Below are 12,418 nucleotides of genomic sequence, written 5' to 3'. Positions count from 1 at the left end.
AACTGATCAGTTACTTGTAAAACATGGAGAATGTCTTCCCAAGCAATGAATTATTGTTCTATATTGGGCCTTTCACTTTGTGTGCCACTACAACAGAGGCGGCAACTCTATTATAACTCACACAACCTAAAATTTGTGTAATGCAAAAACAAAAATATTAAGGTTTATAGGGCCATTTTTGTCACAAGTATAGAGTTCTGTGAAAATTTTACTTGCCTGTGCTAATCAACATTAGAAGAATGTAGATGGCTTTTTGAGCATTTGACATACCCACGTAGGGAACATCTTCAGGGTTTTGACTTGACTTATAATTTGCCTCTGGCTGGAGAAGTCACTAACACCCTCTTCCATTTTGCCTTCAAAGTCAATGACAGACAGATAGAAGAACTTTATATCACACCCTTGGACACAACAAAACTCTTGCTTCTTCGTACCTGACCACCAGATATAAGAGACAACACCCAGAATTCAGCACTTCAGTTAGGAAAAGGCAACTGTGTGGCAGCATTTCTCCAGGCGCAGTTGAGAAGACAACTGACTCATGAAGTCCATGTTACCACCTTGTCAATGATTTTTGCGTCATTTACTTAACAGGTGTGCCTTTCAAATGGGATTCACCCACAAAGTGGCCAAAACCTTTACATTGTTTCGTTTGATTCTATTACAGGGTTAAGTAATTCAAAATATCAATGGGCTTAAACCATTACTGTGCAAAATGACACCATGCTCCCTGCCTCTCCTTCCCATTTATGTGCAAATAATCTGCTTTCTTTCATAGATAGGGGCAAAGATCACATCCGGGATAAATTTAGTCTTGCTACAATTTTTATGCTTTCAATCAAAATCTTTCACAACTTCAAACACAGAAATCTGTTTCAGTGATTATGACAGAAACAATGTGTTCTATTAATTACAAGCAACATATATTTCAGTTATTCATTAGAATATCAAAACACCTTAAACTGAACACAACTGAACTTTATTCCTTTTTATTCTTGGAAAGCAAGTTGAGATGATTAAGGAAGTTCAAATTAAAAAATAAAAGAACATTCAGAACACAGATGCTGAAGAGCTGACAGAACTGATATAGGATAGGAACAAGCAACCCCAAAAGCAGACAATTATTTTACCAGAGCCCAGAGTGAGGTGACACTTTATTTCTGCAGTAAAATCTCTCAGTTAGGTTGCCTTCATCCCTGTTGTCTGACCTTACTGACAATGAGAGAGCTCACCACATAACGCAGTATAACAGGACCACAAAATTTGTTCTCACACATTTATTTACAAATCACTTAATTACAACCCTTTAAAGCAAACTGCAGTGGTTTTGATTCCGTATGACATTTTTGTAAATTTTTTAGCATACAAACAATATGCCTCAGTTATATTTAGGCTATTTATTCAGTATATTGACTTGTGTTTTATAGTACTTTATGATTTGCCCTGGGCGGCACGGTGGCACAGTGGGTAGCGCTGCTGCCTTGCAGTTGGGTGATCTGGGGACCTGGGTTCGCTTCCCGGGTCCTCCCTGCGTGGAGTTTGCATGTTCTCCCCGTGTCTGCGTGGGTTTCCTCCGGGCGCTCCGGTTTCCTCCCACAGTCCAAAGACATGCAGGTTAGGTGGATTGGTGATTCTAAATTGGCCCTAGTGTGTGCTTGGTGTGTGGGTGTGTTTGTGTGTGTCCTACGGTGGGTTGGCACCCTGCCCGGGATTGGTTCCCTGCCTTATGCCCTGTGTTGGCTGGGATTGGCTCCAGCAGACCCCCGTGACCCTGTGTTCGGATTCAGCGGGTTGGAAAATGGATGGATGAATGATTTGCCCTTCACAGTGCACATCGTCACAAAGTATTCACAGAAACAAAGGATAAAGCAATAATATGTTATTCTTTAGCCACTGACAAACAGCACACTGGAAATTAAATTAATGAGCCCCACTTCTTTTGCACTTACTCATTCATGTCCATATGAATACACTTTGTTTTTATTTTCTTAAGTATAATTGTATTTATGGTTTCTTGCATAACAAAAGCCAAAGGAGTAATATTATGCTTTAGCAAATACAACAATTACCTGCCCAATTCATTAAAATTAAAAAAAATAAAAAAAATAGAAACCCCTTGGGACATATTAAAATGAAATGATACAAACCAAATGCATTTTTAAACTATCATCAGTTGTTGTGTGTATAAAACTATAAAAATATGATTAAACAAAAGCCAATGACAATAGTGACAATAAAAAGACAGTACAAAGAATATCAGAAAAGAAAATCAAAAATGTTTCTTCCATGTCTTCAATCTGGAACATACAAGGCATAGTTCCATACATCCTATACAGTATGTGACTAGCATTGTCATCTACGTATACATAGTTCTTTAAAAAAAATAAATAAATAAAGAGATGGAGGGCACAGGAAACTATTTAATATGGCCACTAAAAAACACCATAGGAGAAATTTTGGCCTCAAACGAAAATTTCACTGTGTAAATCCCACACCATGATGGGCAACTTATCTGCATACAGTCACAAGAATGCCCCTTAGGGGCACTTTCCCTAATAAAGCACATACTATAACTGAAAAAGAAAATATCACTAGAGATAGAAAAAATTAATAGGCCAAGTTTACAAAACAAGAAAATATTTCTGTTCAAAACCCCTGCTCTGTCAAAATGTTTTTTTAATATTCAAAACAGACGCTGAAGTAATTTTCAGGCTAAATAAAGAAACAGGAAATCAAAAGGATTAAATTAGGTCAAGAATCTAATTACACCCAGGAACAATAATCATATTATTATAATGCCTAAAACCAGCAGTCGCTGAGGCCCCAAAAGTAATTAGCAAATGTGTGGCAAGAATTATGGCTGTTTCTGCCATTGCAATTTGTTTTCTATATTCAAAAATACACCTTGATTTAAATCTTTGCAAAAGAGATGTCTGAAAACCAGAATATCCTATGCAAATAAATTTTCCAGAAAAAACAATAGACAACAAAACAAACTGCTTTTAAGATTTCATGTACAGAAATATATATCAAACAATGATTATTTAGTATTTTCACCTAAAATGCCATGGTGGTACATCATAAAACCAGCAACCGGAGGTCAAATCCCATACCTGGCTGATGCTGAATTAGAAAATATGTCCAATGTCCATCTGTTTTTTGGCAGCATTATAAAGATAAGCATGCTAAGTTAATGGGAATTCTGAACTGACTAATTGTGACTGTGGCCTTGTGCACGAATGGGCCCAACCAGGATTAGTTTCCTTCATGCACCCATAATCTAATGCCACCCACAACTCTAAATTTGATTAAGCAGGTTTGTGAACGTTGGGAATTGTTATATATTTAGTTAAGAAATATATAATGGGGCACAAATGATAATCACTCAAAAAGCATTAAAGACATTGTAAATACAGTGATCCCTCGCTATATCGCGCTTCGCCTTTCGCGGCTTCACTCTATCGTGGATTTTATATGTAAGCATATTTAAATATATATCGCGGATTTTTTGCTGGTTCACGGATTTCTGCGGACAATGGGTCTTTTAATTTCTGGTACATGCTTCCTCAGTTGGTTTGCCCAGTTGATTTCATACAAGGGACGCTATTGGCAGATGGCTGAGAAGCTACCCAACTTACTTTTCTCTCTCTCTTGCGCTGACTTTCTCTGATCCTGACGTAGGGGGATTGAGCAGGGGGGCTGTTCGCACACCTAGACGATACGGACGCTCGTCTAAAAATGCTAAAAGATTATCTTCACGTTGCTACCTTCTGTGCAGCTGCTTCGTGAAGCGACATGCTGCATGGTGCTTCGCATACTTAAAAGCTTGAAGGGCACGTATTGATTTTTGATTGTTTGTTTTTCTCTGTCTCTCTCTATCTCTCTCTCTCTCTGCTCCTGACGGAGGGGGTGTGAGCTGCCGCCTTCAACAGCTTTGTACCGGCGGTGCTTCGTATACTTAAAAGCCAAACAGCCCTATTAATTTGTTTGCTTTCCTCTCTCTTTCTGACAGTCTGTGCTCCTGATGCGCACTCCTTTGAAGGGGAAGATATGTTTGCATTCTTTTAATTGTGAGGCAGAACTGTCATCTCTGTCTTGTCATGGAGCACAGTTTAAACTTTTGAAAAAGAGACAAATGTTTGTTTGCAGTGTTTGAATAACGTTCCTGTCTCTCTACAACATCCTGTGTTTCTGCGCAAATCTGTGACCCAAGCATGACAATATAAAAATAACCATATAAACATATGGTTTCTACTTCGCGGATTTTCTTATTTCGCGGGTGGCTCTGGAACGCAACCCCCGCGATGGAAGAGGGATTACTGTAAATCAACTTTCACTTTATATAGAACTTTGCATATTATGTACTGATACTCTGTCAAAACTGTTTACAAAAAAAAAAAAAGTCTATATGCTGGTCACTCCTTAAAATATGCTTTGGAAAAAGACATTTTTGAAGTTTAATAAACTGTGAATTCTCTTGAGGGTGGGAGCCTTCAACTGAGTAATGAACCTTGATCTAGATAAGACTCCATTAAAAGTAACCACTATATATAAAAATGCAGTGGTTATCTCAATGTTTATTAGGAATTATAAGTATACAGTATACTGTACTACTTCATGGACTGATTACTCTTTTGATTGTTAGTAGTTTGCTATTTGCTTGTATTTCGTAGATAGAACACTGATGTTACCTCTGACCACACTCCTCTTATTCATACCACTCCAACTTAATCCATTATTGCTAGCAGATGAAGAATTTATACAATTAATCTTCTCATAAACTGATCTATTCTTAGAAACCAATACATCTCTAGAGATATCTGCGGAGAACTTTAGAAGACAATGAAGACACTTCTAAGGGGACAAATTCTCATATACTCTATTTTCCATTAAAAGAAACTGAAGAATAGAAGGATACCAGAGTTGATCTCTAAGACTGGTTATAATAAATTCAGAATGAAAAAAGGGTCCCTGAAAAACATACTTTATGAAAAAGTGGCTATGTGCTACCAAGCGTGTTTTGGTCAGCCAAATCCTACCATTACCTCCCCGTTGTGCTGACTGGACAACAAGGTCCATGGACCTTTGCTAACAATGGAGGGCCAACATCAAGTAAAGCGACAAATCAGTTGGTATTTTCTAGTCTCACCTCATGGCTTTAATGTCTTCTCAACACTTATTCTGGAACTCTTGGGTGTCCCTGCCCTAACCCGCGCAGTGTGACTAAGTCACAAGGTCTACCTGCTGTTGGACAAAGCAGGCCAAAGAAGCTAGTCCAACACTCACATTTGGCTACCATCAATGTCGGCACGCTCATTGGTCACAACCGCGAAGTGGCTAATGTCCTCAAACGCAGGCTAGTGGACATTGACTGCATCCAAGAAACGAAATGGAAAGGAGCAGAAGCAAAAGAAATTGACGAAGGCTACAAATTTTACTACAATGGCCAAATACAGAGTCGAAAGGGAGTAGTTATAGTCATCAACGAACATCTGACATCATTGAAGTTGCGCAAATATTGGAGAGGCTGAGGTCAATCAAGATCAAATCCAGTTCAACAACCTTGCGAATAATCTCAGGATAAATGCTGCAGACCAGATGCTAAGAGGAGGAAAAATAAACTTTCTGGGATTCTGTCAACATCCATCTACAAGTGGTTGGCACAGAAGAACACATCCTCATCCAGCAGTGACTTAAATGGCCATGTGAGTGTGGCAGCTATGCACAACAGCATGGAGGGCAAGGATAGGAAGAATGGAATAATGATAGCCATCACATCTTGGATCGCGCTGAAATGCATGAGCTCACCATAGTCAACACCCTTTACAAGAAACAAGCCAGTCACCTTATCACCTACGCCAATGGCAGTCACTCCTTGCAGATCAATTATTGGCTAATCCAAAGATGAGACCTGAAGCTGACTGTAGATGCAAAGGTAACCCTGTCAGACTGCATTGCGCCGCATTCTTGTCTTGGATATGAAACTACAGATCAAGCGGAGGCCCAAACCAGATGTGGTTGACATCAAGTGGAATAAATGGTGGAAGCTACTAGAACATAAGACCCAATTTGCAGATGCTCTCCAGTCGCTCACAGTCGATCCAAAGCTACCATCAGATTCTATGTGGCAAGGTTTGGTCCAGCAAATTTACGACATCACTGACAAAACTCTAGGGAAAATAAAGGCCGGAAAAAAAGTTAGACAAGCAGATGTGGTGGTGGAACAATAAAGTTCAAGCGGTCCTAAAAAAGAAGAAAGCGGCATATAAAACCAGACAGTGAACCTGCCTCACCCAAGATTACCACCGACTGGAATTCAAGACCTCAGCGAAACAGGATAGTGGCCAAAGCAAAAGCTAAGAAATACAACAACCTGTATGAAGACCTCAACACACCCGGAGGCATAAATAAGATCTATTGGATAGCAAAAGCCAGCTACCGATCAACCCAGGATATTGGACAATTTCAGAGTATCAAGGACGGGAACCAGTGATGGAAGGATTACTTCAAAATGATTTAAAACCCGCTTATTCCACTTGGTGACCCAGTCTTCAGCCCCATTTGCCCGACAACCACTACAGATACAGAGGTGGCGATTAAACAAATGTAAAATGACAAGGCTACTGGCCGAACGACATCCCAACTGAAGTCTGGAATTTACTCGGGTGTAAAGGTGTGGAATTACTAACAACACTCTTCAACAGGATCATTGATGAAGAGATGGTACCCAAAGTCTGGACAACCAGCACTACAGTTCCAATTTGGAAAGGAAAGGGCAACGTCGACGACTGTGGAAAGTACTGTCCCACACGCCTTCTATGCCACACCATGAAGATCTTTGAATGCATCCTCAAACATCACCCCAGAAATCTTGTAATCATTAGCCCCAACCAAAGCAGCTTCATGAAAGGATGTGGAACCATCGATGCCATCCACGCTGTCTGTCTGCTCATGGAACAACATTGGGAAAAAAATAATACCATCCATATCACATTCCTGGACTTGGAGAAGGCCTTTGACAGAGTACCACATGCCCTGATCTGGAGAACCCTCCGAGAACATGGCGTACCAGAAGCTTGGATCCAGCTACTTTACGATAAAGAGTACAGTATGATGTCCCGTTGGAGCCTCACTGCCCTTTTCCAATCCAAGTATGTGTCCACCAAGGCTCTGCACTATCACCCCTGCTCTTCATCCTATGTATAGACAGTGTACGCAGACGTTATTATCACGGAGGAAACAAGACCCCACCCCAAAGTGGCAGACACAGCGGTAGAAAGATCGGCTTGATCAGGGGTGGGCAGATTCAGTCCTAGAGGGCCGCAGTGGCTGCAGGTTTTTGCTCCAACCCAATTGCTTAATAAGAAGCACTTATTGCTCAAGTAACACTTCAGCTTCACTTTAGTTGTCTCGCTCATTAAGATTTTGAACCCTTATTGCTTATTTTAGTCTTAAACAGCTGTATTCTTGGTTTTTAATTGCTCCTAATTAGCAATACCATGCAAATGACAAGAGACCAGCATTTCTCCATTTAGCTTGTTTTCATTTACACCTGTTTGTATTTATCATACACTATTTGGTTTAATTAAATACTTGGAAGGAAAGTGAAGAGAAAAAAGTGAAGCACTGAGAATTACTCATCTGTTTTAGACTTCAAATCATTTGGATGATATCCTTAGAAAGGAAAATAAATCTAGGATATGAGAATGACCTGACATGGCAGAGTTAAAGCACTAACAAGCCATGCAATTAAATAATTGACAAGGATTGGTTTTTAATTAAGCAACTGGGTTGGAACAAAAACCTGCAACCACTGCGGCCCTCCAGGACTGAATCTGTCCACCCCTGGGCTAGATGAAAACAGCCTACGACTAAACCTCAAGAAGACTGAATACCTCGAAAGAGGCCTGCAGACAGTGGGAACAATACGAGTAGATGGCCACAACCTGAAGAAGATCACCGAGTTCAAATACATGGACTCCTGTGTAAGCACCGAAGGTAGCACCCTCCCTGACACCCGTGCACGCTTTGCTGCGGCAAGGCTCAAGTGCCGACAAGTCACGGGCATCTTGTGCGATCAATGGATTCCGAATTACATCAAGGCAAAAGTGTACAATACCGTCGTTTGTCCAGTGGCTCTCTACAGTGTTGAATGCTGACCAGCCACCACACAGCAAAAACACGTGCTCCATACGATGGAGATTTAGATGCTCCGATGGCCTCTCAGACTCACAAGGTAGGATCACGCCATGAACATGGACATTAGGAGAAGAATGCAGAGGACAGTGGTCAAAATCACCCTTCAACTCAGCCCAGACAGCAACCGACCATGTGGAAGAACCAAAAAGCGATGGCTTGACAGAATCAAGGAGAATATGCAACAGATTAATGTTGACCTGGAAGATGCCCTAGATTGTAAGACGTGGAGGAAGGCTTTGAAAGCACCAGTCCCTGCATTAGCGTGGGACAAATGCTAGGAAAGAAGAAGCTACTGTGTGTGTTTTGTACTTAAAAAGAAAAAAAGCTGTGGGAAATTAAGGGACGCTTGTGCATTTCATCCTGCCTCAAATTTTCAAAGAACAGTGGACACCTAAATATAGTTTTGAAGGTACAGAATATACACCTAAATCAGGCAGATTCAGTTAAATGTAGTGTAGTATGGTAGTGTGGTGGTTTGTAAAATCAGGCAGGTAATCTCTGAGTGAAATCTGCACATTCCCACTATGTTGGCATGGTTTCCGCTCCTACAATCTAGAAAATGTTGTACAGATAACTGGAGGCTCTATTTTGGTCCAGGGTAGGTGAAAGCGAGTGTACCTTGCAATCATACAGCAGCACATTCATGATTGCTTCCTGCTTTGTATTGTGAAATAAATCATAAACTTTGTATGTTTAAACATTTTGGCTGTGCAGAATGTCCTAAAATGCAGAGAGACTAGAAATCCCTACTTAAACTTCTGAGACACCGAAGGAGGTCTGGTCCGACAAAGCCAGACGCTGCACACATAGCTTTGGATAGCAAACAAGACAATAAATTTCATACATGCAGACCTCAAGCTGATAAGGGAAAACAGCAGTTGCGCGTGCCCGTGTGAGGTGCCTTCAGCCTAAACAGTTAAACAGGTTAAACAGCACAAACACAGGAAACTGTGAAGGTTTGTGGGCCCTGAATGGGGAATGAACTTTAACCAATTACAATAAAGGATATAAAAGTGTACAGCTTGTGGGTTTTGTGGTTTAACAAATCAGTGAAGCCTTATACTTTGTGATCAAGGTGCCTTATTTTTGTAGCCAATAAGATACATTCTTTTATATCATAACTGACATGTGCAAATCTGTTGCATAAGCTGAATCAGACTCTGGAGGCTGAGAATACTCTGAGAGAACTTTTTGGAACTACAGACTGGGATATCCTGCAGGGATCTCATAATGAGAACATTGAGGAAGTTGTTGACTGCACTACTGACTACATCAACTTCTGTATGGACATTGTAGTTCCTGTAAGAACAGTACGCTGCTATGCTAACAACAAGCCATGGATTACAAGTAACATCAAGGGCCTTTTGAATCAGAAGAAAAGGGCTTTTAAAGACGGTGATCAGCATGAGCTCAAGCGCGTGCAGAAGGAACTCCGAGTCCAACTCAGGGCGGCGAAGGAGCAGTACAGGAGAAAGCTGGAGCAGAAGTTGCAGAATAACAGCATGAAGGAAGTGTGGGATGGGATGAAGATCATCACTGGCTGCAGCTCGAAGCGGGGTACCACCATTGAGAGAGACGTGAAGAGAGCAAACCAAATGAACAACTTTTTTAACAGGTTTGACCACCCTAACCCACTCTCACTCTCACCTCGGAGTACTGCACCCTCCACACATCCTTCTGCTGATACCAGCATAGGAAAAACATCCCCACCCATAATAACAACAGCGCAAGTGAGCAGAGAGCTGAGGAGACTTCGTGCCAGCAAAGCAGCAGGTCCAGATGGAGTATCGCCACGACTGCTGAAGGTCTGTGCATCGGAGCTGGGGGGTCCTCTACAGCGCATCTTCAACCTGAGCCTGGAACAGGGGAGAGTCCCGAGGCTTTGGAAAACATCTTGTATCACCCCAGTCCCAAAGGTATCACGTCCTAGTGAGCTGAATGACTTTCGGCCTGTTGCTCTGACATCACATGTGATGAAGACCATGGAGAGGCTGCTGCTTCACCACCTTAGGCCACAGGTTCAACACGCCCTTGACCCTCTGCAGTTTGCATATCAGGAGAAGGTGGGAGCAGAAGATGCCATCATCTATATGCTACACCGATCCCTCTCTCACTTGGACAGAGGCAGTGGTGCTGTAAGAATTATGTTTCTAGACTTCTCTAGCGCCTTCAACACAATCCAACCTCTGCTCCTTAGGGACAAGCTGACAGAGATGGGATTAGATTCATACCTAGTGGCATGGATCGTGGACTATCTTAAAGACAGACCTCAGTATGTGCGTCTTGGGAACTGCACGTCTGACATTGTGGTCAGCAACACAGGAGCGCCACAAGGGACTGTACTTTCTCCGGTCCTGTTCAGCCTATATACATCGGACTTCCAATACAACTCGGAGTCCTGCCATGTGCAAAAGTTCGCTGATGACACTGCTATCGTGGGCTGTATCAGGAATGGGCTGGAGGAGGAGTATAGGGACCTAATCAATGACTTTGTTAAATGGTCCGACTCAAACCACCTACACCTGAACACCAGCAAAACCAAGGAGCTGGTGGTGGATTTTAGGAGGCCCAGACCCCTCATAGACCCAGTGATCATCAAAGGTGACTGTGTGCAGATGGTGCAGACCTATAAATATCTGGGAGTGCAGCTGGATGATAAATTAGACTGGACTGCCAATACTGATGCGCTGTGCAAGAAAGGACAAAGCCGGTTATACTTCCTTAGAAGGCTGGCTTCCTTCAACATCTGCAATAAGATGCTGCAGATGTTCTATCAAACAGTTGTGGCGAGCGCCCTCTTCTACGCAGTGGTGTGCTGGGGAGGCAGCATTAAGAGGAAAGACGCCTCACGCCTGGACAAACTGGTGAGGAAGGCAGGCTCTATTGTTGGCATGGAGCTGGACAGTTTAACATCTGTTGCAGAGCGAAGGGCGCTCAGCAGGCTCCTATCAATTATGGAGAATCCACTGCATCCACTTAATAGTATCATCTCCAGACAGAAGAGCAGCTTCAGCGACAGACTGCTGTCACTGTCCTGCTCCACAGACAGATTGAGGAGATCGTTCCTCCCCCAAACTATGCGACTCTTTAATTCCACCAGGGGGGGTAAACGTTAATATTTAACATTATACATAGTTATTGTCTGTTTTTTTCACCTGTATTATTATCATTCTTTAATTTAATATTATTTATTGTATCAGTATGCTGCTGCTGAAGAATGTGAATTTCCCATTGGGATTAATAAAGTATCTATCTATCTATCTATCTATGTTTCTTTGTTCTGCAACTATCTACTCTGCTAATCTGTTAGCTGCAGGGATCTCCCTTTTTGCAAAAAGAAATAAAGAGAAATGACTGGCCTCCTCCTGCCTGGTTCTTCGGGGTGATTATTTATATTAATTAAATTTCTACCAGAGCATCTGATACACACAAAATAGGTGTAGACTACAAGAGACAAAGCAATTCCACAAAATTAATACATGGATGTCATTTGCCACTAAATTTGGTGTTATTAAAAGGTTAGATGGAGAAAAAAGAAAGTTACAGGGATGCAAAGAATTGTAATTTTGAGCTTTTTTGTTAAGTGGAAGAGCAAATGCTATAATAATCATATTCTAATACAAGACAAGGACACAACTAAATTATGGTACAGTCACTTCAATAGCTATAAATCTCTAATACAGAAGAAGCATTGCACACCTTCCAATTAGTCCGCATCGTGTGTTCCATCTGCCGACAATCACGCAAGGTACTTTTCCAGCAGGGCGAGTCTGATATACTTGACCCAATCAAATGTCCTTCCTTCAGGCAGTGTCTGTACCAAAGCAGCTCATCTTCAGCAAGTATCTTCCAAGCCTTACTCACCTAGGTCAATAAGAGAAATCTAGTAAACATACTTACATGGGCTCGCTGGTTTGTACCAGCAGAAGTACGAGTTATTTATCAACAGTCTTTACAGATACACATTAATATCTGATATAACAACCGGCGGTGGCTCTGAGGCTAAGGATCTGCGCTGGTATCCCGAAGGTTGCCAGTTCAAATCCCCGTCACTGCCAAAAGAGATGCTACTCTGTTGGGCCCTTGAGCAAGGCCCTTAACCTTCAATTGCTCCAGGGGTGCTGTACAATGGCTGACCCTGCGTTCTGACCCCAATGGGTATGTGAAAAACCAAGTCATTTCCTTTGGGATTAATAAAGTATAATAATAAATAAATAAA

General features: G+C 41.7%; 1 protein-coding gene across 1 annotated transcript in view; it reads right to left on the bottom strand.

The window, feature by feature from the left end:
* Nucleotides 1-12,418, bottom strand: part of fbxw8 (F-box and WD repeat domain containing 8) — a 73,823-nt gene that overhangs the window by 54,860 nt on the left and 6,545 nt on the right. The window contains exon 3 of the mRNA XM_028824534.2: nt 11,899-12,063. Coding sequence (XP_028680367.2) covers nt 11,899-12,063 — 165 coding nt within the window. The remainder of the gene's footprint in view (nt 1-11,898; nt 12,064-12,418) is intronic.

The sequence above is a fragment of the Erpetoichthys calabaricus genome, chromosome 18 (assembly GCF_900747795.2).
Source record: "Erpetoichthys calabaricus chromosome 18, fErpCal1.3, whole genome shotgun sequence".
Lineage (NCBI taxonomy): Eukaryota > Metazoa > Chordata > Cladistia > Polypteriformes > Polypteridae > Erpetoichthys > Erpetoichthys calabaricus.
This window is presented reverse-complemented; position numbering and strand designations above follow the sequence as displayed.